The sequence below is a fragment of the Clarias gariepinus genome, chromosome 23 (assembly GCF_024256425.1).
Source record: "Clarias gariepinus isolate MV-2021 ecotype Netherlands chromosome 23, CGAR_prim_01v2, whole genome shotgun sequence".
Taxonomy (NCBI): domain Eukaryota; kingdom Metazoa; phylum Chordata; class Actinopteri; order Siluriformes; family Clariidae; genus Clarias; species Clarias gariepinus.
The window spans coordinates 5,188,327-5,216,256 of NC_071122.1; the positions used below are offsets into that span (position 1 = coordinate 5,188,327).

The 27,930-nt window shown below is 41.0% G+C and overlaps 1 protein-coding gene across 9 annotated transcripts in view; it reads right to left on the reverse strand.

Annotated features, from left to right (window-relative positions):
* Window positions 1-27,930, reverse strand: part of LOC128511542 (calmodulin-binding transcription activator 1-like) — a 259,680-nt gene that overhangs the window by 11,888 nt on the left and 219,862 nt on the right. For 7 of the 9 annotated variants that reach the window (XM_053484453.1, XM_053484451.1, XM_053484450.1 and 4 more), the window contains exons 6-12: window positions 19,284-19,437; window positions 15,429-15,569; window positions 11,978-14,277; window positions 11,294-11,420; window positions 10,268-10,402; window positions 1,152-1,318; window positions 12-226 (exon numbers count right to left, since the gene is read on the reverse strand). In XM_053484453.1, the coding sequence (XP_053340428.1) occupies window positions 12-226; window positions 1,152-1,318; window positions 10,268-10,402; window positions 11,294-11,420; window positions 11,978-14,277; window positions 15,429-15,569; window positions 19,284-19,437 (3,239 nt within the window). The remainder of the gene's footprint in view (window positions 1-11; window positions 227-1,151; window positions 1,319-10,267; window positions 10,403-11,293; window positions 11,421-11,977; window positions 14,278-15,428; window positions 15,570-19,283; window positions 19,438-27,930) is intronic. The other 2 variants (XM_053484454.1, XM_053484452.1) reach the window with 1 other exon arrangement.

The following is a 27,930-nucleotide window of genomic DNA, read 5'->3' on the forward strand; positions in this document are numbered from 1 at the left end:
GACACACTCACCGCCACTTGATAAGAGTCTGGATCAGGTTGGCATAACCCTGAGCAGCTGCCAGGTGGAGCAGGGTCATGCCACGGAAGGTTTTGGAGTGTATTAAGTGCTTGGATTTTGCCCAGCAGGCACGATTCATCATCTTCTCACACACCACCACAACTCGACTTTCGAAGGAGCTTCCAGCTTGTCCCTGACTTGGACTCTGACTCTGACCCGGGGAGAGCTGGGGAGACATCACATCCGATGGGAATTACTACATATTACTATACAATCACAACATCATGTTAAGGGAAAATAATCAACGATGGGATAGTGTGAGTCTCAAGGGGCATTCATGTGAAATCAGGACTTGTGATGCAATTTCTGGTGAATGAAAGTGAAAAAACCATTGACATTTACAGAACACTTCAAGCACAGAGAGGTGATGAGACTCTTAGCCGCAGTAAAACTTTTGAAGAGTGCAAACTTTTTAAGGAAGGCTGTACGTCTGTGAATGACTCGGAGTGCACTGCAGTTGTGAACATTCAGCAAGTGGAATGTTCGATGTATAACTTATCTGTCTGTTTGAACCAGGCCACTTGTTTGGTTTATTACAGAGGTTCCTGGGAGTCCAGTGTTTTAGACATAAAGCAGGCAGTCTGATCATGTCTCCGGTATACCAAGATAATTTTTTACCTTGATGTATCCAAGCGCTAATGAAATGCTGGGATAAGTGCATCAGTGTATCAGGGGATTATGTAGAGGAATAAAAGCAACTGTATTCTGTTATTCTGCCCAATCAAATTCCCGCTTTGACTTGAACACCTTTTCATTTAACCGCGTACCTTACTTATACATTAAATGTTAAAGTTAATAAGACAATACATTTTCAAGTTATCAAAAAACTCCACAGTGTACAGTATATAAACAGGAAGGTGCAGAAAACGTCACCATATCAACAATTACACATGTTTATAATCAACTGCTATAAATAGAGGATACTACAGAAGCAAGAATGTATCACAACAAGCCTCCTTTATTCAAAATATTTAAACATGATAACAGAAACTTTACTGTCACCATCTGACCAATCTGAATCGATAATATGCTGTGGTATAACTCCATGGGATAACCTGACGAATAATTAATGTCAGTGTAATGGTACACACCTGCGTTTGGTCTGCATTGCCTCCTCCTCCTCCTCCACCTCCTCCTCCTCCTGTTACTCCACTTTCAGACGATCCTCCGCTGCCTTGCTGCTGCTGGCCGGACATTTCAGCCATCCTGCGCTCCATCTGCTCCAGGCGCTCCAGGATCGACATTCTGAACTGGTTGTCTGCGTAACGGACAGGACGGGAGTAAATTAGCGTTCATGCCGTGTTAAACAGTACAGTATAACCCATGGATAGAGTTCTTCCTGACTGTGGATGTGGATGTGTGGGTGCGTTCTTGCACTCCTATTTCTGTCAAAGTAGAAAAGAAATAAGGATAGATGTTTATTTTTTCAAAACGTATCTGAGGACTAAAATGAAGGTGTGGCACGGATACACTAAGTCTTGTTTAATGGATGGGGAGAGCGAAGGAAACACAATACGGTTATAATAATCTGTAGAAATGTGTGAGCGCCTGTGTGCATGTGCACATCTTCCACCCAATCAACAGGCGGAGAAAGCGGCTCTGTGTTAGCCGTAGCGGCTACAGCGTGCCTTTGTTCGAACAGTGCTGCAGTGTTGGTGCAGTGCAGATGATGTCATCTCCACCTGCTGTTCCTTCCTTCTCCCTCCCTTTTCTCTCTCTCCCTCCCTCTCTCTCTTTCTCTGTCCACTCTGAGTGACTCAGAATGCGGCGCACGTACGCCAAAAACAGGTTGGAGGAGGAGGAGATGGGGGAAAGGAGGGACCGAACGACACTACAACAATGCCTCGACATGATCAACGCCCGGCCCTTCCCTCTTACGACACCTCCCACAGCCCGGAGACGGCGAATCAGACGAGGGCAGAAACAGAGCAACCCGGGCTACTAAAAGCCGTGAGCTTTGTGGCACGGCTCAAATCGGCGAAGGGCAGCAGCTCTTCGTTGAGGATGGACTACAGTACAAACTCTGCTCAGTCGTGTAGGAATGTTATTATCAGAACCGGATTAAAGACTTTGCTGTGCAAAAGTGCAGGTTAAATAATCTTAAGCGCTTACATTTCAAAAGAAGGATCCTGATTAAAACTAATCTGTAAAAAAATAAATAAATAAATAAATAAATAGCCTTATTGTTTCATTGCAGTTTGTCTTTTTTTTTTTAGCATTATGTATGCATTGTTAAAAAGAAAATAAAAAAAAAGAAGAAGAAGAAGAAGAAGCAGACTAGCATTGTGTTAAGGCTGAGGGCATGTGACGCTATTTATACATCTAAACATCAAAATCAGTCACATTCCCATTCAGTGTCAATCTAAAGCAAAGCAAGTACAGGTACATCATACAACTCAAAATAAAAGTACACCTACAAATACTGAAAAGACAAAAAAAAAAAAAAAGAAGAGCAAGTCCACAGCGTTACCCTCTTTATCGGTTTGTTGCATCAGAGATCAGAGCAGGAAGTCCACCGGCCCGTGGCGTCCAACTGGTCAATCGGATCTCATGCGCCTCGTGTTAGTCCACCTTGTGATGGAGACGCTAAAGCCGCTGTTGCCAGGCTCACTGTGTATTTCACTCTAATATACCCTGCTGCAGAGCCCAGTTTCTCTGTTTCATCACGATGTTGCATCATGCTCTAAAGTGGGGGATCTTGCACCATTTCTTCGTCCTAAACTCTACTGAGGCGCGCACACTTGTTGCTACTCGGCACTCAGGGCTCGGCTTGTTTTGTGGAAATCCAGCTGGCAGTTTGATTACTCATTTAATCCACAGATGAGTCATGGAGAGCACGTCAGGTTATTGACATTGAGCACTATCATATCAGATTGGAGAAAAAAAGTAATAAAAAAGGGCCATTTCATTAAAAAAATAATAAAATCTGGACCAAAACAAATATATAAATAATTATTTAACAGGATTGGATTTGTACAATGTCATGACTGTGTGCTCTGGGGCTTTGACTTGGAGTTGTAATGCACTGTGATTGTGTCTCCGGAGGATTTAGTTCAGCTGGGATAACAGGTCCTAATGCTGTGGATGTCGGTGGATTACACCCCCTGGACAGGTGCTCGTGGTCTTAGATACAGTAGGAGTTGATTTAGAGTAATACCATTACCTCTGAGATCACAATCCCAGCTCTGATTAAGTGTGTTAAGGCTCAGTGTCCATCCCCCAGACTGTGTCTCTGTCTGCAAGTAGGACACAAAGCTGGACAGCAATGCCTTCAGTCTTGAAGGCCGTCTTTCTTTACATTTTTGAATGCATGTGAACTTACAAGCATGGACAGCTGAAGCCAGAGTAATTTGATGTCTTCTGATTCTTCCCCCTCTCGCTTTATTTTTCCCATGCAAAGTGCTTCTTTGTTCTGTAGTGATGCTGTTTATCATACAGACCTTGTGGGGACAGGTTTCCTTTCAGGTACAATGGTAATGGATCAGAATTCTGATTCAATTGAAATAAATTGTAGAATGCACACCAGTTTCCAAAAATACTTGCTTCCCAGTGCCTCATTTAAATGAGAATGGTTATCGTCAATATTAAAAACAAACCAACAAAACTAAGACATCTGTTTTGAAAACGAAATCTTTCCCCCCGCTGCAGAATCTTTTAGTGTCAAGATAAATGTCATTCCTTTAGAATCGGTTTTAAAAAAACGGGATTTGATTGATAAGTTTAAGTGCAGAGCCTGAAGCTTTAATAACAAACCCAAGCATTGAATCTCGTCAGGGTGGAACAGAGAACTTTGAGCTTTCTTAGAAAGCCTGGATTAGAGCCACCCACATCCAACTTCTCAGAAAGGGATTACTTATTTCATCCTGATTTCAGAGTTTTACTTCTACTGACTTGTTGAGGAAAAAAATAAAAGCACAACAAGTGAATGATTTCTATTTAAAGCAGGGATGGTGAGTGGTTATACAGTAAAAACCCAGAACAGTAGTTAGATTTCCCTCTGGTCTTGATGTAAAAACACTTTTGGCCTAAAACCTAGCAATAATCCTGCTCTTTAATGTCTGAGAACTGAGCCACATCCAGGTGCATGACCCAGAAACAGGTAACCAATTAATATGCTGAGTGTTATGATTGGTATTTGTAATGTATGAGATTTATAAGATGCATACACATCCCACCTGATGATCAATTGCAGGGGAAAAAAAAAACATTTTTGCAAAAAAAAAAAAACAATTACATCAACAAGGAAGGTTACACGACTGTTTGTGTTTATACAGTATTTGTGCCTTGCACTCAGGCTGCATCACTCACGTGTAGAAGCATGACACGTTATTACAGCACGCATTACTACTACAACTTCTACTGTATAGTACGTGGAGTGAAAGAGCAAACGCAAACCTACAAGGAATCAATCTGCAGTTAAACGAAAACATCACCACCAACACTTTTTATCACTTACGAGGCTGAACGCAGTGCTGTCAAACTTTAGTGCACTCTATACAGCAATAAATATAAACACTCATTCGCACAGACAGAGAGAGAGAGAGAGAGAGAGAGAGAGAGAGCTGCAAATACAAATAGATCTCTTGTGCAATATTAAAATAAACAGAAACAAATCAATCTGGCACTAACCTGGAGGCTTAGTCCTGCTCCCTGTCACTCACAGATGCCTCTCTCCTGCTCTGACACAGAGCAGCTCACCAACAGACCCAACAACAATAGAACAAAGTGGAAGTGAGGGGAGTGGAGAGAAGAAGAAAGACCCTCCTCCTTCTCCTCTTCCTCCTCCTCCTTCTCCATCCCCCCTCCTCCTCCCCCTCCTCCTCCTCCTCTATCCATCCATCCGTCCGTTCATCCATCCATGCGCTTGAACGCAAAAAGCGCCAAGTCTTTCCAGCATTTAATGGACCCCTTAGGGTGTTTGGTTTGGTTCGGATTATAGGACGCAATAAAAGATGCACGCGGTGCATGAAGGTGATGCTCCTTTGCGAACTGCTGCGCTACTCTGGTGTCATGGCACACTGTTGTAGTAGATGGTTGATCTGAGACAGAAGGCAGAGCATGTGCACAAGCTCAGGTCCACATGGTGGCGCTGCACGAGGCGGCGCTGCGCCCTTCGCGTTATTAAACCGCGCCGTGCGCCGTGCTGGGGGTCAGTGGGCAGTAGTTTGTGCACCCCTGCCCCCTCGCCTGGCGTGTGGCTGCGCGTGCGGAGCTGCAGCGCTGCGGATAAACGCGTTTTCCCCACTGCATTATGACAATGCGGGAGAGCAGCGCGCTTTCTCACGCGTCCCCACGCCGAGCGCAACACTCGGGTTATCAGGTTCATGTGAGAACACACACACACACACACACTCTCTTTCTCTCGCTCTCTCTTACACACACACTCTCTCTCTCTTTTTCTCTTGCTCTCTCTTACACACACACACACACACACACACACGCCGCCCTCCCCCCTCTCTGGACTTAGTGGTAATGCCATTTTAGCTTGGATTTTTTTTTGGAAGCACAGGATCCTCGCACCTTCTCCCTGACTAACACACACTCACACAGTGTTTCTGTTTCGGGGAAGGAGGTCACTGTAACACACTGTGGCACACAAGCACATGTCTCAGTCGCCTCTTAAAACGCTCTGATGATCTCAACAAACATTAAATCGAGCACACGCCAGCCGCCAGACTGGAAGAACTAAAGTATTCACACCCCTTGAACTTTTCAACATTGTGCCACTTTACAGCCACAAACGTAAATGTATTTTACTGGGATTTTATAATAGTAATTTTCCCGCTCAGACAAACTCTGACTCTCAGACCACTGTCACTAATACAGTATCAACAACATTTACAAAAGAAAAATATTACAGCCTGGCACGATATGGTATCACTGGTGAGTGAGCTGTAATATAATAATAATAATAATAATAATAATAATAATAAACATGTAAGTCGATAATAATATTGTACGACAATCACAAAGTGGCACATAATTATTAACTTTTAATAAATGGTCTTCAAATTTTACCTTTTTTTTTTTACAAATAAAAATGTGAAAATTGTGGTGTAAGTTTGTATTCAGTGATCTTCACTCTGATACCCCTGACTAAAATCCAGTGAAACCAACTGCCTTTAGAAGTCACCCAACTTCCCATTTATGATTTTCCTTAAGTTCCACTTAGTGTTGGTCTATGACACAAATTCCCAATTTACAAGTGTAGTTGTACCATGGGAAAAGGTGGAAAAGTTCAAAGGGTATGAATACTTTTGCAAGGCACTACAAACTTATGCATGCATGTTTTCTAAGCACATTTTACTTTTACACTGCAGCAAGAATTACGCTCATAAAACAGTAAACGCCCCTAGCAGTTTATTTTAATCATTAGGAAATTGTGAAGTTTAAAGTTTATTCGTATGGCTCTAACAAAACAACAAAATTAAACTTTTGTTTATTTCTGGTTTTAAGGTATTTTTACTGTTTTCAGACAAAAGAGTTCAAATGATTTTATTATTACTTACTGTACACTGAAGCCCGCTTTCATGATTTTAGCACAGGTAGCTGTATGGTAAAAGCACGGTGTGTTTCACATTAGCTCTTTATTTCTGCGTCTTGCTGGTGTTACCATTACTAATGACGCAGAAGAAACATTCCTTTTTAAACTGTAGCAATTCATAGCAAGAGTCACAATAGTGGAAACTGGGCTTAACACCCTAAAACAATATATACTGAAAACACTTGGTTTAATATCATGAAAGTCCTGAAAACTGAATGAACCCAAAATTGTGAGCCCAGTCCGGTGAGGAGGTATTTTCAGTTTAAAGCGTCACGACTATTTCCTACACCCACAGAGACCGAGAAACTTTGGGAAGACTTCGCCATGGAGGAAGCAGCCTGTGACAGCGCCCTGCCCACCTCCTTCTGCCCCACTTAGCATGTCTGCGCAACTCGCGTGACCAAGGCTATTGCAGGTCGCGCCCCCTGACTGCCTCCAAACCCCCATCAGGCTTTACTGCTCTATAAAATTAAATGTTTTTTTTTAAACATAGAAATAATTACATTGCATTACTCTATGCTTTATAGAAGTTCTTGACTTGATGTACAGTACTGTAAATTACAAAATACTTCTACAAGTTTATAAACTTGAGCGACAGGCGTTGTTAGAAGTAAAGCTCTACTTGGGACAGGTCCCCGTTACTTAAATCACACAGTTGCTTTTTTTTAAATGTTTGTTGCGTGTATGAATTGTGCTAATGTAAATTATATACAGTACATGGCACTAAAGATGCATTTTTTTTTTGTACTTCACAATAATAAAAATGAATAGAAATACTTCCTAAGGATCATAAGGATAAATAAGGATCACTGGTATTATTTATTTTAAAAAATGACTATATGTTAGTCAGGATTGATATCTTAACCCTGGATAGAAGGATTGCCACGTGAGGGCTGTACTGTACATCACCATTGTGATCCCATTGTGGATTAGGGCATCAAATCCATTCCTTCTAGTTATACTCAATCTAAAGGAATCCACTGCCAAATACAGGAGCTTGTTAAAACCTGAACATGAAATTATACTGGAGCAAAGCATATGAAAATTAAAGGTGTTTAAGAAAAAAAAAACATGACCTGAGCTTTGTGTTAAGAATATTACATAAACTACGTGATTTGTCTCTTCTCCCTATGACAGTGGTGGGTCTGGGAGTTTTTAAACCTGTTTGATTTAAACCCCATTATTTTTGATTACTTGCACATTTGTGTGTTTACTTAATACATGGCATTGCGTTACCTAATGACAGTGGTGTGTAGCTTCTGAAGCGTGAATTTCGTCACCTGATGACTTTTATGTGTCATTGCGTAACGTGGTGTTTCTTCGAGAAATGCTTAATAACGCAACAGGTATTTGAAATCAGAAGTGGAGCTGCTTGCATACAGTAACGAAAACTGCACATTTACAATCAGAAAGGAGAGAGAGATAAAGAGAGAGATAGAGAGAGAGAGAGAGAGAGTGAGAGATATTTATACTTTGAAAAAGGATTACTGTGAGCTAATAAAGGAATCTCTACTTTTACTCCAGTACAGAATTTGTGTGCTGTGCCCATCTCTTTTTATTGTATCACTATGTCTCACCTACACACACACACACACACACACACACATACATACACACACACACACACACACACACACACACACACACACACACACACAGGTCACCGACACCTTTTATTTTTTATTATGAATCACGAATAGGACACCTCTGCTCTGCTTTGCTACGGGCCCCTGCATTGCAGCTTTGCTCATAGAACCTTCCTGTCACTGTGTGCAACCCTCACCAACCTCTTCTTTCAAACACACACACACACACACACACACACACACACACACACACACACACACACACACACACACTTGTGTTGTGCATATCTGTGCATTATAAAAATGGACAGAATAAGGAAGAAATTAGGGTCTCTCTCTCTCTCTCTCTCTCTCTCTCTTTCTCTCACTCTTTCACACCTTAGGCATGAATGTTGATGTTCCACTAATTAATGGGTTTTAAAAGGCTTACAGAGTAACAGTGATAGAGCTTATTATTACTAAGCATCTGGATCATTAAGGTGTTTTATAAATAACTAATTCAGTTGATCAGGAACATCATGTGTAAAATCTCTAATATTGACCCCAAAATACCTATTCACACACAGATTTTCAGTATGAGGATATACAGTATGTCCGGTATGATTATACTCTCACTAGTCACAGTCCTAAATTTCTAACGTGTTCACTGAAAAATTCACGAGTGAAACACTGTTAATGCAGGGGCTTACATGTCACACTCTCACTCATTCTATATACTGTAGTGCTCATCCTGTAAAGGGTCAAGGGAGGCCTGGAGCCTATGCCAGGGGACTTGGGGCAGAAAGCCAAGGTACACCCTGGATGGAGTGCCAGTCTATCGCAGGGCACACTCACACACACTCACTCACACACTACAAGTTAGCCTAATCTGCATGTTTTTTGACCGTGGGAGGAAACCAGAGCACCCGGAGGAATCCTATCATTCACCAACTTGCAAACTCCACACACAGACCCGAGGCAGGAATCGAACCCTTGACCATGGAGGTGTAAGGCCACAGTGCTAACCATCATACCACACCACACCACATCTGTTTTAAAAACAGACATCCTGTATCAGAGCAAAAGACTAGTCAAGAACGTGCTATTTAGCATTGCAGAATTAAAAAGAAAAACGATTATGACACTGGTGTAATAGATCATAGTATATCTCATAGTAGATCTTACCCACTGAGTGAATTACAACTAATTACATTTTCACTCTCATGCATGCACGCTCACTCATGCGCTCTGCGCTCACCAGGGTTGCCAGGTCACATTGTAAACAAACGTCTAATGTTGAAAACCCACCTGAATTATAACATCAGACCACAGACATTTTAGTCCCCATGTGCAGTTCCAAACTGTAGTCTTATAATGGTTTTGAAGCAATGGCTTTCTCCTCCCAGTGTAACCTTCCAGCTCATAGTTGTCGCACATTTCGCACCAAAAAAAAAATAATTTAAATCCTCTCTGGAAACACCAGAATCCGTCTCCTCGCTGACCGGTATGATGGTTGTACATTCCCATGTTTTTTAATACTTAATATATTATTGTCTGAACGGATGAAGGTGGGACCTTCAGGCATGTGGAAATTGCACCTTAGGATGAGCCACACTTGTGGAGGTCCGCAATTCTTGGTAGACTTCTCTTGATTTTTCCATGATGTCTATCTATCTTTCATCAAATAAGGTAAGAAATAAATCTTTCCCCGCCTGTTATATTTAATAGATTGGAAAATAAAGTTAGAGCCTCATCTCTGACTGTTCTAGCACTGGAGACACCTTACATCAATATTAAACCATCACTGCATCAACAGTTGAACAAGGACACAATCTGTTTATTATTAGACCCCTGAGTGCATTAATGTAAATCTGATCTGCTTGTAGACCTTCTCGCCAATCAAATTGGAGAACATGATTAAATGTTTGCTTACTAGATTTAATAGCTTCCTAGCTACTCATGAAAATAACTAAATGCCATGACGATAAATGAAGACTTTCAGGAGGTACAAACACTGTATATATATATTTGTAAATGAACCACAGTGTAAAAAGCAGCACCTCAGTGAAGAACATGCGAAATGAAGGAAGCAACCTACCGTCCAGGGAGAGCCAGTCGTGCTGAGAGGTGGGCAGGGCGGGGAGAGCACGTGCTTTATACTCAAACACCACCGAGTTGGAGATGATATGGCTGCTGGCAGCCACCTGAAGGGTCACCAGGCCTGTGTCGTGAGCTACAGGAGAAAAAACATGCACTCTTTTTAAGGCATTTATACATAATCTACTGCTTGGAAGCAGTTTCAGTACTGGCAAACATTGTTTAAACTGCATGTGTATTCCAGGTGCATTACTATATGTACAGTATATAAATGCTTACTACCCCCCCCCAACTCATTATGAATTACACTATGAATTCACATTCTCTAAAAAAACTCACTTATATTGCCAAAAGTATGTGGAGACCTGTTCCATTACACTTCCAAAATGTGTCACCATCACTGAACATCTCATTCCAGATTTATCCCTTCTGTCCCGTTATAATGCACTTCACTCTTCTGGGCTTTCCATTTGATTTGCTTCTGTGGGGATTAGCTCATTCACTGAAGTGATGTCAGGGAGGCTCCAGTGTTCAGTGCAGGTGAGTTCAGTCAGTAATCTATACAGGAATTTCCACGTATCCTGCTTAAACCTAAACTATGATGGACCAGGTTTGTACCTCTTAGTTGGTCAGGGGTGCACAAACATCTGGTTTTATAGTGTTTTATAACTTTTTTCCACATAATATTATGACAATTTTTTAAAATATAGAAATTTTTATCAGTGACTCTATAATGCATTCATAATAGAAGCTGACTTTAATAGTTAATAATAAATTATACAGTCATGTGACTTATGTTATTACGTTAGTATGTAGATTAGACAAAATCACGTCAGGGTACCAGTCAGGGTACCACCTGTACCAGGGTACGTTTGACATCGGCAAACACCTTGATATCATAAAACTAAAAATTTCAGTTTATTTTTTATTTTTATTATAAAATACTTTTAAATTGACAAAAGGAAAATGAATACAGCCTGGTCCATGGCTACAGTTATACGCATGCATGTCCTGTTTGATGTCCTACCTGGGCAGTAACATCGCAGCACTCCGGGCTGAATGAGAGAGGCAGGAACCGTGATCTGATCAAACAGGCAAGTGTAGTCACTGCTGGCCTCTTGCCATGGTCCTGTAATTAAAACTTTCACTCCACCCTACAACATTAAGTACACATTTAGTAATTTAATAATGAATACAACATTCATCAAGTAGTAATTATTATGCCTGACTCATAGACAGTGTAGGTGGAGATTGAAATGAATATCCAAAGGCTTTGTCTGGCTCTTTCATGATTCTGTGAGTTAATCTATATAATGTCCCTTCGTCCCATTACATAATTAGTTTGATTTTCCATTTGACGTAAATAAACAGAAAACTTAGTCCTTTTTTTTTTTTTGTCTCATTTTCTTTCATTATTTGTCTAAATGCTGCCATCTTGTGGTTTTGATACAACACAGCTACATGAAAACCAACCACAAGGTGTTCTGGGAACTGGTTTGTACATTGAGCAGCACAAATGTATTCATTTTCAGTAATTCCCATATCTTGGTCATGGCAATTCTATAGTACTTCTATTAGATGGAGGAAAGCACCAGAGGAACTCAATGAAAACATGTGCACAGTGAGTAACCTGAGCTTAGAATCAAATCAAGGACAAAATTACCCCATGTGTCCAGGAAAATGATACTCCCAGACACACTGACTTACTCACCTCTGGGTAAGACCACTCTGGTGAGTAGTCTGTCACCACAAACAGCCTCCCAGTGTTCTGAAGCATTCCCATGGCCCCATGAGCTACTGCTGCAGACACTACCTCATCTACTTGCATGTACGCCAACTGCCCAGTGTCTGATCCCAATGCCCCAGGCTGGGCTGACTGCGGGCTGCAACAAGGCTGCAGACAGATTTCTCCAGAGTTGTACCCTGCAGTTCCATGGGTGGTCCCCTCTTCAGCAACCTGTTGGCTGCTTCCTCCAGATGACACTTGCCCTTCCGTGCCTGAGTGGGCCATTATCTGATGGCTGTAGAGTGCGTTGCCCGTTTGACCACTGATTGCTGCACCGTTTCCTCCTTCCACTGAAATAAAATCGTTGATGAGGTCTGAAAATTGATTTCCGAACGAGACATCAAAGTGATCCAGACTGATCTCCATTCCTCCTCCATTAGCTCCACTTGTGGCCAGAGCCTGGTGGGCAGCCATGTTGTTAAATAGCCCCTGGACGAGCCCTGCTCCTTGTAGGAGTGGCTGGAGCTGCTGATGCGGACTGCCGGTTGACCTGTTTCCATCGGTGCCGTTACAAAGGGCTCCATTATTCGTGCCCGTTCCCGTTCCTCCCGCTCCTCCTGCTCTAATGTTGGTGCTCTCCGATTGCTGGAGGTAGTGCTCTGTAGCTCCGCTGCCATCAGCCCCGTTTCCCACACAGTGTTGCAGATGATCCCCGGCCTTCAGCAAGTCTTCTGTCTCCTTCTCCTGCCCACCTGTCTCCTGACCTTCCGAGTTGGCTGGTTGTTCCAGTCCTCCTACTTCCTCGTGTTCTTTGCTAGCACCAGTGAAGCGGTTTTGGTACTGCAGAAGTTGCAGAGTGCCACCTTGCCCGTTTCTCTCAGTTGGTGAGCTGCCGTTGCAGTTGGATGCAGTGTGCTGGCCTTGATGAGCATGGTGGTGGTGGTGGTGATGTCCGTTGGTGCCTGTTGAATCAGTCTTGACTACGGACAAAGCCATGTAAGCAGTGGCGTCATGTGAGTTCTGAGGAGAAGAGCTAGTGTTCTGGTGTGTTTGAGTCTGAGTGGACTGGGGTGAGCCCTGCAGAAAGAAACTGGGAGAGTGGCTCTGGTGAGCCAGCTGGGGACTGGGTATAGCTTGACCATAGCTTGTAGCAGACATTATGGTAGAAGAGTAGTCCTGCTTGGCATCAATGGCACTGAAATCCATCTGCTCCAGTGTGGTGCTAGGGCTCAGGCCACCTCCAGATTGGAGTAATGAGCTAGTTGGTGTCAGAGCCAGTGAACTCTGGGTAGAGCCACTGCCTGAGGAGCTGGACAGGCTACCCGCACCACTGACCACCTCTCCAACCTGGTAACCACCTTCTTTGGCCAGCTGCTGCTCAAATGATGTGTCCTCAGTTTTTATATTCTTGACCAGTAAGGCGTTGAAGCCATAACCATTGTCAGTGAGAGAAGGCGAACAGCGGACCCCTCCATTGCTGCAGCTGCTGGCATTGCTGACCTCTGTCTTCAGCCCATTTCCTCCATACGTCTGGCCCTGCTTGGGGTTATTGAGGAAGCAGTCTGGGTCAAAGTTCATGGTAGTCTCAGGCAGCTTTATGCTCCCAGACTCTAGGCTGCTAGAGAGAACAAGCTCTTCTGACATGCTAGCTGCAGAGAGCATTGCCAACCTCTCTGTAGACCCTACATCTCCTAAACCCACACCCACAGCTCCAGGAAAAGCAAATTTGTGACTGTCAGGAGCGACTGCCAGCACCAAGCTGCTTGAGGCTGTTTCTGGCCCTAGAAGATGAGTACTGGGATCTTCAGTGGGAGACATGCTGTACACGGGATCGCCTGTGACCTCGGACATGAAGACAGTGGCGGACTGGGAGAGGCTGCTCATGACGGAGGCCACGTGGCTCATACCTGTCACCACCGGGCTGTCGGCGATGTCTGGATCAGAGTTTAACCCGCTGCTGATGGAGACAGGTGAGCTTTGGGTGGTGTCTGGTACCTCAACCTGGTTGGTGGAGGACACCTCCATGCTGTTCTGATGAAGTAGAGCCGGTTTCGTTCCTTTGCTGTTCCGCTTTTCCCGTGCTGTCGATCCACCTGCCCCATCACCCGTTGTTCTGCCGTTTTTGCCCGCTCCATGGGTGTGCTCGGTTTTGCCCTCAGACACATCACTGTTCTGGACTTCAGAATGAGTACTGCTGTAAGCACCTGCAGAGCGCGGGTCGACCTTTGGGGAGATGATGCGGTGTTTGGCACTATTACACTTGTGATGCAGACTGCTGCCAGCACCTGTGGACATTTGGAGCACACAGGAACACATGCAGCGGTAAGAATATGCATGAGCTTTTTGTTTTATGTAGAAATACGTACACCAGGGCTGAATGTATGAGAGCCTAAAGCATTATTATGCATAAATATATTATTCCATATGCGTTCTTATGGGGTTTTATCGTGGCTGTGGGGCAATAAATCACTGTTTATACTGTGTCTATCTTGAAATGGTTCTGTATAAACTATATGTTTACTCTGTTGGCTGATATTAGCGATGAAAAATGAAAAAATTAAATTCCTGTAATGAAAATGTTGTTGTTTAGTGACATGTAATTCTCACCCTTTAAATATATTTTCCTTGCTTGCCATGGGGTGAGAGGAATAACTTCATATGTACAACAAGACTGCCATCTAGTGACAAATATCTATACTGCACAGACACAATACTAAATCCCACCTGTATTCTGGCCCACACAGTGGATGCAAGCAATACGGTATAAATATGTGGGATCTCAGGATTTATTTTACATGAAAATTCAATACTGTGCATCTTTCATTTAAAATTATCCATTATTTTGATTAGTGTTTTACATCCATATTAAAACTGAGAATTTAAGGCCTTCATAACTTTAACAGAAGTTTAAATGATCAAAGATGAGGTCATACTAGATATATTGACTTGGGAAATCATTATCACATCATCCATGGCTCCTTACAAATTATTTTATACTAATCACACTGTTAGCTTTATGGAAGTAATATTCAGCAGATCATATAAAACCAGTCTAAACATTTTTTTTTGTATTAAAGTAAAAAAGGGTCTTCTTTATGATATTTATTTAAACACTGTAAAGCACAGTAAAGATGTAACTTTTATGGAATTTAAAGCTGAGAGGAGCTTTAGGGTGAATTCTGCACGCACAGAGGAAACACCCTCTCAGTAACAATTCCCTCCAGACAGTAATGAAATATACTCTGTCTGCATTCAGATGCTTTTGCTTTAATGCTTTATCCGTTCTTTACATCGCTGTTTCATAAAAAAGAAAAATGGAATACGATATGTAATTTTTGACATTATCTTACAATAATGTTACATCATTTCTCTGTTAAGACCAGAATCTTTGCAATCATGCCCTTCCCTGTCTTTTCTCCGCCCGGCATTCCCTTACCCAGTGTCCCTGTGCAGAGGCAGTTGTGAGTCCGGGGAGGTGGCTTGGTCTGGTGGCTGTCCAGGATCTGCTGCACCAGCTGCTCAGCCGAGAAGCCGGTGCTGCTGTTCCCGTTGCTGCAAGTCCACTTGATGCCATGAACTGCCGGAAGAGAGGAGGAGACAGAGACGTCAGCCAGACAGCCACACAGACCAGCGGGCAGCGCATCAGCGCCCACCACCTCACCAGCTCCCTCTACTGGCACTGCAAGGGAGAGAAAGCCTCATGCTCCCTGACCACACGGAGTACCGTCACGGCTGACCTCTCTATTCACAGTAATAAAATCCAGCCAGTTATATTCAGCACGACTACTCACTACTCCCACTGCGGTTTAGATTAGAGACAATACACAATGGCACTTTTGCTTTTCCGAGCCAGACACTGAAACCTTGACTATCAGCTGATCTCTCTTTAAAAACTACTAAAAGTATAAAAACAAAGGAGGTACTTATAATAGAGAAATAACCAAACACACAGCTTAGTCACACAATTAAAATGAACTTTAAAAGAAATCATTAATAAAATAAATATAATAAAGTAGAAAAGTAGTTTTTTAAATTAGATTTTTTGATTTTAAATTTTTTGATTTTGTCATAATATTAATAATAATAATAATAATAATAATAATTCAAAAACACTTAACTGTTTTTTTCTTTTATTTAATTATGTAACTATTATGTGTTATGTTAATTTTATGTTGATTTTATGTTAATTTAATTGTATAACATTGTAACAATCATGTATGTTAATTTTATGTAAAAAATTATGTAAAATGCAACAAATTATGTAAAATTTTAATAAAAATCACCCTAATTTAATTTCTAATATTTAAGATTTTTTTGATAAAAAAAAAAACAATCACACAAAAAATAACTAATAAAAAAAATATTTTCAAGTATAAATTCAGTCTTTTCTATTTTCTTCTATTTTTTTTGTGTTTCTATTTGGTCAAATTAAAGTCACTATCTTACTCTTTCTTTATGCCACTTATACTGTACAGAGTCACGGGAGGGCTAGAGCCTATCCCATGGGACTTGGGGCAAGAAGCGTTGAACACCCTGGGTGAGGTGCATATTAGCAAGTTCACAAAAACTCAATACTCACTCACGTTGGGCAATTTGTAAATTAAATTAGAGATAATCTGCATATTTTGGTCTGTGGGTGGAAACCCATCAAGTACATGCAAACTCCACACGTACGTGCGTGAGACCCGAGGCTGGAAACAAACCCTTGACCCTGGAGGTGGGAGGATACAGTACTAACCACTACGTCACCATGCCAACGACCTATTAACTGTCTCTTAGTTGATGATGTTAGTGGTTAGTGGTGCCTAATGTGACTCTCATCAGAAGATCGTATCTAATATTTTGGTTCAAGTTCTGTATGTTAACAATTATTTGGTCATTTAAATCTATTTTACAGTTTTAGTAAAAAGTATAAATCAATATCAGTAGTCTAGCTGCGTATGGGAATACATTTATTTATTACTGAAAATTGACTTTTTTAAACCTAATCCTGTGTCAATAACACAACTTTTTATGTGTCTCAGTTAAAGCTGTGTCCTGAGCAAATGTTCTAACACCGCAGTCACATGTTGTGTCCTGACTATTTTATCAAAAAATGTGTTGTACTATATAATGTGTGTATATAATGTGTCTATAACTCTAGCATAACTGGGGTTTAATAGATAATATACTAGTTCCAAAAAAGTAAAGAAAAAAAAACACAAGTGATTTTGTGAGTCAAAGTTGCCTGTGTTAAAAACAACAACAACAACAACAACAATAATACTCTAACAACAAAATTATTATTATACTTTTTATCTACTAATTAATGTTTATCTCTAAATTATTATTATGGAAAAAGTTTTGGTTGAAACTATACACAGATTATGGAGTTCAGACAAGTCTTTATCATTAGACAACAAAAGCTTTTAACGCTCTAAGACACGATGCATCAAAATCTTATGTGAAGAACACCACCACTAGTCACTAACACCAATTGAGCAGCAAGTCTCTTTGTGCAGAAATTATAACTATAGGGCATGTCTACTATTTGTGCAGGGTGGGATTTATCCATTTATGTGGATTAGCTCCATCCTATGAGAGATGTTAAGCGCACCAGTATGGACAGCTTGAAGATACCCAGGTTGACACTAAAAATGACTGCAGCCTAGTGTTCAAGTCTATGAACTCACAAACTGCTTAAAATAGGAACTTATCAACTGCTGCAATATATTTTAGTAGGTGACTCCATTTCAAAATATCACGCACAGTAAAAATGTTGTTTTTTTTTTGCCTCACACACAGCAGCAAATTGTACCAAACTCTGACACATTTCCCGATAAAGGGCCTTTAATTTTTTTTAATTTTCAAACAAAAAGACAGATAGATCTATGCTATGTATATCTTTTTCACACATGGATGGCCACCACAGAGACCAGACCATAACCCCAGTTAAAATATTTGGGATGTGCATTTGCACCGCAGTCTGACTCTCCCAATATAATTATAGGTTTATAAACGATGCTTATAAATAGTTTTATTCATTGCGTTTATTGGACCGTATTCTATGGCAGTATCACATTTAGCAAACATGAGGAGAGTGTGATGGCGTGTGCTGAACAGCTCCTACAGCTCTGCCTAACGTGGTTTCTTATTTTTCTCCAGTACCAGAGTGTAGCCATGCTGTTCATGTGCTGAGTGTGCCGTGATGGGATTGGTAGTGGAGCGGAACAAGAGCTAACATGGGGCAAAAGCTATAAAGCTATCGCGTCTGCTCCTTAATCGGAATTCCACAGCACAGGCGTGCACCTCATCAATTACGAGCATCCTTTTTAATCTGCTGGAGCGAAAACAGACATGACTACCAATCAATAGCTACTAAAGAAGTTTAAATTGTAAAGCAAGCAAATGCGTGCTAACTAAATAAGCGCCAGGAGTGTCGGAGGAGGGGTGGGGTGGGGTGTGGTGGGGTATTTAACCCGAGAATCTAGTGCAAAACCAACTCATTTAAAATTCATGACTTGGGGAACGAAGGAAGGAGAGTCAGCAGATCCTGGGTTTTTGCCTGAGTCTGCGAAAAAAATTTAAATTCACACGAAATACTGATTTGCAGTACTGGCGTTTCAGCACTAGATGGCAGTATAGCAGCACGGATGGCACAGTTGTTCCAGAAGGTCGGTCAAAGAGATTTGGATGTGAGTGGTGTTTGCTTGCCCTTTCCTCATTGCCACAGCACATCATGAAGTTAATGACGCGGTGAAGTGTGTTGAGATTTAAAAGTCACTCAAATATACAGATGCTTTTACAGACTGCGTAATGAAGCAGCTGAGAAACCAGCACGAGACGAGGCGTTGTCTGACTTTTCAAAGTTTTTAATCTCGGTACGAGTGTGTCCTCCTGTTTGAGGCTCTACGCTGGAAATGACAGCTACCTGTCAATGCACTGAGTGAGTCGATCCTCCGGACGGACTCGTATAAGGTCATACGCACAGCGGGCTCAGGGAGCGTTGTCAGAACTACTCAGGAGTGATCTTCAGTTTGTCAGGCTTTTGGCAACTTGCTGTCTTCAATTTGGGAGATGTGATGGACTGCTGGGGAAAAAATAACCCCCCTCTCACATATATACCCTGACGTGTATGATTTATAAGCTTAATATTCGTCCCAGCTCAACGGATGGCTTTAATCGTGTGGTGTAATTGCCATGAAACTGATGCAGTGTGTGTTTTTATTTTCAGTCTTAATGGAGAGAGGAGGAATAAGAACCGGCTGAACACTGGGATATTTACATCCTCTAAGATATCATAAATACTCACACATGGGTTTGAGCTGGCTGATGAGCTCCTCCTTGGTCCATTTGGCCCACTCCTTCTTGTCGGTGTTGATTGAGCACAGGATTGGACCGCATGGCTTCCCACAATCCTCTATGGCTGGGACGTTAAGGTAGTGGACCAGAACGATGTCTGGGTTCTGGGGTGGAGAGAGAGAGAAACACACACACACACACACACACACACATGTGTGAAAAGAGAGACGGAGGAAGGGAGTTAGGGAGAGAGAATAGTTCTCTGATGAGATGAAAGAGCGAACATAACGAGAGGGAAAAGAGGCGGAGGAGGAGGAGGCAGTCAAAGAAGACAAAAGCAAATGGAAATTGAAAAGGAAAGACAAAAACCATAGGTCAAGGTTGTTACTTAATAGAGAGTGTGAAAAACAAAATCTCATCGCTCAATCGAAGCAGTTGGAAGACTTAAATAATAAAACATCATGTCTTTACAGAGGAGCTGCCCGGAGCTCGTCTGACACCGAGGCAGTTAAATTAACCCACTCTCGATGACATCCCTGCAACACGCTCGCCGTTCCGGGAGAGAGTCTGGAACAAGCTCGGGGATGCGAAAGCGCTAAACGCTGCGAGTTGTTTTGAGATTGGAAGCAGGAGGTGGGAGAGATGCTAATTGGCAAAGCATGCACAATCTCTCGCACACACCTTGCTCGCTCTCGCAGGAACTGATGCCCTCAATTAACTTCAAAGTATTTACAAACTCTGAACTGCCACAATTCATACGAGGGCAGAATTACGGCAATAAATTACCTAAATTGACAGCGTATGAGTAATAGGTATTGCTTAGAGCACATTAAGCTGGCCTGGGGCCGCATCGACCGTGCGGAAAGGGGACATGAATCGCTTTGGGGACCGCAGAAATCTGGCTCCAATCCCTTTCCAGCCAGTAATCAAAGCAGCTCTCTTACACACAAGAAGACTCGAAGGAAATGCGCTATCGACTCACAGACCTAGCAGCTTCCAACGTTTAAAAGGAACCGTGGTTCTGGATTTTACTTAAAACAAGACTAATCATTTATGCTCAGATTTGTGGATTGTGGCAGAGAGGTTTGAGTGTTATCTGGGTATTTAGCAGTGTTTTATTTTTACTTACAAACACATGCAACAAGTGTAAATAGTTGTCCTAGGAAATATACACATGCAATTACAGTACACTTTACTACTGATAGTGCCCTTCTTTTCTGATTTCTGATTTTTATTTAAAAGAGGATAAAGTGTTGTTGAGGCTGAGGAAGGACTGTTTCAAAACAAACAGCTAGGAATCTCAAAATCCTCCTTTCTCACTAGAAAAAAAATGATGTCTTAGCAAGTGAAATATTTTTTAATCTTGCTAAGCCGATGTATAATTAAGTAATAAATAATCATAAGCATATGTCTAGTCAAATGCCACTAAAATTGCAAATGTCTTGTTCTCTGGGGGGATAATTTTGCTTCTTTTAAGAAATAAATTCCCCAAAATTTTGCAAAGGATTTTGGCCAATAGAACAAAACATTTTTCTTATTTTTAAGAAATTATACAGTAGATCGGTTTGTTTAGATTAGAAAAAAAAATTCACTTGACATAAGACATGAAGATGCTAACAGTTTTTGCAGTATACTGCTAACAGAATTTGACGAAAAACCTCAGCGGAGTGATGACCTGGTTGACCTGGACATTCTGAAAGATTTCTAAGAGGAGATAAGAACATCCTTCTCGTTCTACAATGAGGACAGTTGGTGCTTCTGAAGCGGAAAGTCAGCTAAATGCTAGTGTTAATGAATAAATCTTACTGAAGAATTAAAAAATTTGGTGCAAATATTATATTATAAGAGTTACTTAACTTGCAAAGGATATTATAATGTTGCCAAATTGTACATGTTTGCTCTGTCGATTTCTTGGTTTCAAAATAATAAAAAAAAAAAAAACCTTGGAAGTAACAACAAAGAACGATTTAAATTAATTTCAAAAGTGTAAATAATTTACATATATCAATCTCTTTCTTCTCTGTGGCATACTGTACATACAGAGGTGGGAGGTAACTGAGTACATGCACTGTACTTCATTACTGCACATAAGTACATATTTGACATATCTGTGCTTTTCTTGAGTAGTTTTATTAAGGAACAAATTCTGACAAACTCCAAGCACTGATTATGCAAGAACGGGCTGCCATCAGTCAGGATGTGGCCCAGAAGTTGATTGACAGCATGCCACGGTGAATTGCAGAGGTCCTGAAAAAGAAGTATAGCTGCAAATATTGACTCTTTGCATAACTCTAATGCAATTGTCAATAAAAAAAGTACTTTATGAAATGCTTGCAATTATACGTCAGTGTACCATAGTAACATCTGACAAAAAGATCTAAAACACTGAAGCAGAAGACTTTATTTTGTCTTCACGTCTTAAAATAACCACTGACTGTTGTTGTTACGTAATTACCTCATTCCGTATGTGTTATTTCGTGAAATCTCCAGTATTATTCTAGAATGTAGAAAATAAATCACGAAACAAAAAACACTTAATTAGAAGGTGTGTCCAAACTTTTGACTGGTTCTGTACATTATAGCAGCTATAAACGTCTTTCTTATCAACTTTTTTTTTTTTTTACAAGGTAACAAGACAAAACACTAGAGCATGTCCAGAGCGTAAAATTAATACTTAAAATATATAATATATCCAGAAACATTGAAAATAATCTTATAATCTTTTATTTGGTTTCTTATAATAAGAAACTAATTAACTTTAAATAGCTTCACGATATTTTCACTTGCTACAGTTTATTTTCCAATGTTCCAATATTTTATCCACAAGCTTAGGAAACAACAACAACGATTTCTATCTTGGAGAAGTTTTGAGAACATACACTCCTCCTAACATGTGCCATAATTATCACCAAGACAATTTCACCCCCCCTGTAAGCGCTTGAGGAGTAAAACATCTTGCGTGTCTGCGTTCACTATGCCAGCTGATCAGTCTAACGGTGCGATTACGCCACCGCACACTTCCGTAAGTCTTTATCGTCAACCGGTTTACCACGACAAGTTGCGTGTGCAGAGCATTCTCCGTTCTCTGCCGTTTAACAACCTGAAACTCGTTTGTCTCAACACTTCCGTCAGCCCACGCACGGGAGGAAAGTTCTCCGAATCCGTGCCAAAGACTCAAAAATCAACTTTTCCTCTCCTACCTTCTGCCTTCTGTCTGACGCTCGTATTAGCATTTTAATTTTGCCGTGCCAGGTGCTAGATTGGAGAAGGGTAGGGAGATGAATATTTCAAGGTGTTGAGACAATACCTGCAGTGGATTTGAGAAAAGATTTCATCTCCATCTCAAACAATAACCAAATTGGATTGTGCTTTCTTCCTCAGCATGGGCCAAAAACACACACACACACACACACACACACACACACACACACACACACACACACACACACACACACACACATACGCTTTATTCTATTTACTTATTTAAAGGTTTGAGAAGGGAAACCACAAGGACGCAAATCACTGTGTGTGTTTGTATTAAATGCTTTTTAATCCAGCCTACAGGTCAGAAACGTGTGACTAGGTGATGGGCTGTACGTTATTGTGAAACCGATGTGATTACAAGTACATGTGTAAGGTGTATGGAAGTATGGAGTGTTTGTGTCTGTGTGTGTGTGTGTGTGTGTAAGAGAGAGAGAGAACTGTGTTTTGTTGTACTGGTATTGAGTTTTGACCTTCAGCCTCTTTTGTTCTTTCAGACGAAGCGAGGAAATGCACGTGCGCGAAGACGGATTTGCGGATTTGGAAAAGCGAGTGTGTGCTGCTCTCCATGACGAAGAGGAAATCGATGGTTTAACGAGTATGGAGGTATAAATTTCATGAATGCTACGGGCTTACTGCTGGGGTGTGAAGCCTCACATTGCTTTATTTCACATCCATGTGCAACTATACTGCTTTATTCTACTGATTTATTTATATCACACACACACACACACACACACACATACACACACACACACACACAACTATGGGGCAAGACTACCTGCAACATACTGAGATATGTTACAGAAATGAGCTGCTTTATTAACATTTAAACCTAGACCGACTTTCTCGCTCGATCGTCTCACAGCTGAAGCTCAAATCTGCATTTTTTGGTCCTTTTTTTTTCCCCCCGAACTTGAAGCGTGGTGGACAAATTTATTCATGATTATAGATCTAAGGAGAGTCATATCATCTTGATTTGATGATATTTTTGTAAAAATTTTGTTAAAATTGTAAATTTTAAGATTTTTTTTGTCTTATTATAATATTCCAATGAACCAAGTCTAAGACTAGTGATCCAGTTTCTAGATCAGCCATAACATTAAACCAGCGGATCCTTTGGGTGCTGTGGGTTATGGGGTGAGGCCTCCGTGAATTGCACTTGTTTGTCTGGTGATCCTAAGGGGGCCCGATCAGACTGGGATCTGGGGAGTTTGGGGGCCGCGTCGGGACCCTGCTGCGCCCCATGTGTGGGGGCTGTGGTGCACCTTGGCCCCTGCGGGTGGGTTCCCTTGATGATCCTGCCACCAGTTCACTGGTATATAATTGATAACCAGTGTTATGCAGTGCAGCTGGCTGTGGTGCTAGTGTTGTGGCTGATCTGTGTATTTAAAATTAATTTCTAAAGATAAGCGAAAGCACAAAGTTAAAATAGTAAAGTATGTCTAAATATTAATATTCTTACACTTGGTTTATTGTAATCGTATAAAACAGTAGAGAAGTAGGAACTCCGCATATTTTCATTGCTAAGATTTTAAAAGATTGTGATCAGGAGTGGAAAATACTTCGGTAATTGTATGCTGTTTTGTAATATTTGGGAAAATTTGTGCTTCACTCAAGCATTAAAAAAGAAAAAAAAAATCATAAAAAGCTTCGTTTTTTTTTTTTTAAAAAGACTAATTATTTCTACATTTTCCTGCTAGTGGAACAAGACAGTTTCAAGGTGAAAATGAATTAAATGTCTAACAATAGCTTTAATAATCTTAAATTGGGTTTATTGTTATCTTATAAAAGGAGCTCAAATTGACAATATTTAAGATATTTTTACTCACTGTTATTAATTTATTTCACGTCATTATTTTTTTAAAGCATTAAGTGGTTTTCCATGAGAGATAAAACCCTTTTCAGAATGCCACAAGCGCACCGCAGGTCATGTGACCAGAACCAAGCAATCAGCTTCACCCGTTCCTCATCCTGGATCGGTGGATCAAAGCGTCCATATTTTCTTTATACTTAAAGGATGGATTTACCTAAACACGGCTTTTTTTTTGGTCTTTCTCTTGTCCACAGATAATTCTAGTAGGATTACATTACAGTAACCTGATTAAGGTTATTTAAACTAGTTTAAAGTATTATTATGAACATAAACAGGTTTTAATGCATTTCTGCATTCCGTGTCAAACTTTTTCATCCAAATGTCCCTCGAAGAGGTAAAAGGACTAGAAGGAATACAAGCAGGCGTATTTTTAAGAGTCGAGATTTTAAGAGGCTATGCTACAGTTTTACTGAATCATCAGGTGTTGCACGGTCACGGTGCCAGGCCACGCATGTGTATGTGTGTGTGTGTGTGTGTGTGTGTGTGTGTCTGCTCATCATCCTGGCTTTCCTCCACTCTATTTGCTGATGTGTGTTTTGGTTAAATGCTGATGCGCATATGCTTTTGCTAAAGATCCGACCCGAGTCTCAGTCAGAGCTCCGTATTAAAGTCTATTCGATAAAATAAATAAAGCTAAAATCCCACAATCTTGCCGTCTCTCTGTTTTTTATCTCGCGGTAGGAGAGCTGCTGTTGCTCATGGCTTGCTGTTGGTGCTGCTGTAGCTTGGCAACAGGTCTCTGTACAAGTCACCCACGCACACACAACCACACACACACACACACACACACACACACACACACACACACACACACACACACACAAGCACAGTTTCCAATACATAACAACAACTTAAAAAATGCATTTCATCTTGCCAAAGGCAATAAATTAACTGGAGAGGAAGAACCTCTCTTATACTGGCTCTTCATCTGTGTACGTTTGGTTTACTTGTTTGTATAAAGTGGGATGTCATGCATCAAGCGTGTGTGTGTGTGTGTGTGTGTGTGTGTGTGTTGACTGTCACTTTGCCAGCTCTTCTGTACCTGCTCTACATCCAACACTTCAGCTGACATTCTGTGTCGCACACACACACACACACACACACACACACACACACACACACACACACACACACACACACACACACACACACAGGTGTCTATGTAAGGATACCTAACAGGTAGGAGGAATCAAACACACACTCTATATATAACGTTGTGTGTCCTATTATATGCAGCGTGTGTGAAGGACTGTGAGTGTGTTTCCCTGATGTGTGTGTGCGTGTGTGTGTGATGAGCCGACAGCTGAGTTGCGACTAAAGTAAAATGGGTATCATGCTGCCAGGATGCATTGTGCTCGGGGAGAACATCAGGAACATCCATGCTTATGATGAAATTAAAATCATCAGACCAAATCCAATCATGATATTGTGTGCACATGTGTGTGTGTGTGTGTGTGTGTGTCTGTGAGAGTGTGTGTGTGTGTAAAATAATGTAACCCACGCGGTATTAGGTTAACCCTTTTATCTTCAGCCTGTCAAAATTCTTGTACATCAGGTGGGGTGTATTATTTGTCCTCCAGACAAGGTGTATTTAAATCCTAAGCAACATCACACAACACTCTCTCCAGCCGTAACCGTCACCATGACAACTATGTATCCTAGCACATGGCGCTCTATGACCTTTCATGACAATGTTACAGTATTAAAACGAGCTAGATCATACAACCGTTAGTTCATATTAAACAATTTAGTAATTTCTAATTGGGGAAGAAGCACTGCATGAGCGGGACAACCGTATGTGAAAGAACGGAAATCAAGATTTATTATTATTATTATTATTATTATTATTATTATTAGCAGTAGTAGTAGTAGTAGAATACCTAGTTATTTTTTTTTTTTCCTACTTAAATTTATTACAACATTTATTACATGTAAAGTCAAATACTTTAGGCCTTTTTTGTTTTTATAAAAATTTAGTATCTCCAGAATTTCATTTGGAATTTTATTAAATTACTATTCATTCTCTTGGTTTAGTTACGTCATGATCACAAGAAAAACTGCTGACTTTATAGATGTCCAAAAGATGATCCCTGACACCATCCACAAACAGGATAATCCAAGGAAGGTGCTGCATCCAAGCATATTCATGTAAAGTGGACTGGAAGGGAAAGTTTTGGTAGGAAAAGAAGACGATTGTCATGCAAAGCTGACTCAAGAACTTGGAAGAGCGTCACATGGAGTAAAGTGAGCCTGGAGTGCATCAGGAGCCAACATGTACATGTTGCACCTGTTATAACCAGAAATGCAGGTGTCATGAGAACCGAAGCTGGATGTAAATGAAGGTGAACAGTCACATGTCCACATTATAAACAAAAAAACCAACACAGCAAACGTAGCTATGGCCAAAAACTTTAGATTTAACGAAACATGAATGAAATACAAAACAACCAGGAAGTGAACCGGAGTTTCCTACAGTTTCGTACCTGAGCCTCCAATAATGAAACTGGACTCCATGTTAACTTAAACACCTGACATGTTTTATTAAACCTCCAGCACAACAATCCCTGCTATTCGTTATCACCCAAACCTAAATGGGTTCCCCGTTGAGTCTGGTTCCTCTAAAGGTTTCTTCCTGATGCCATCTCAGGGAGTTTTTCCTCTCGGCTCACTCTTCATCTCAGCTTCTGATTCAGTCATATTTTCTCATGCATTTCAAACTCATTTCACTAATTTTCTTTTGATTCCGTAAGCTGCCTAGCATCAATGACCATTGTTAAAAGTGCTATACAAATTGTTCTGGTCAATGGTGTCGTTTCTGTAAACATTCTGTAGTGGCGGTTGGAGACCGTCAACTATGACAAAAGAGATTTTTAAAGAGTCAGATTCAGCGTTCTTTGTCATGGAGACTATTTTGAGTAATGCATTTATGTAGAGTAAGAGTTACTCTACTTACATGTGCAGTCTTATGTTGGGCATAAATTATGTATGGCAGGTAATAAAAAGGTTACGCCAACTTTAACATTACTTTCAGTACAGTTCTCGTACCATTACCACTGGAGCAGGGTTTTCATGATCTACGCTGCAGGAACTCACAAATCGTCTTTCGTGCTGGTTTAAAAATTTTCACCCATATGGAGATCAGGCATCTTGCACCCTCCCAAGTATCTTCTTTGTCCATTAGGCTAGTGCGGGAGATCGCGCTACTGTACAATGAGATTTACGAGTAGTCTTGCAGTGTTGGGGCTGAAACATTTTAAGGTTAGAAGAACAGTGCCGTCGATTAGGTGTTCCTTCGCTGCTGTACGGACGTCCAGACATTCGTCTCTGAATGCGGTTTGAGTGATCAGATCACATGGTTACACGAACCCTGGTTACACTTATGATCAGATCACACAGGAACTCATGCTCTCACCAGCTTCTCGTTCTAACGCTCTTTTATTTTACTAAATGAACTGGAAATCATAGGCTCCTCCCTCCTTTCGAATCAGAAACACGTTCAGTGTGAAGTGGTTTTTAGATG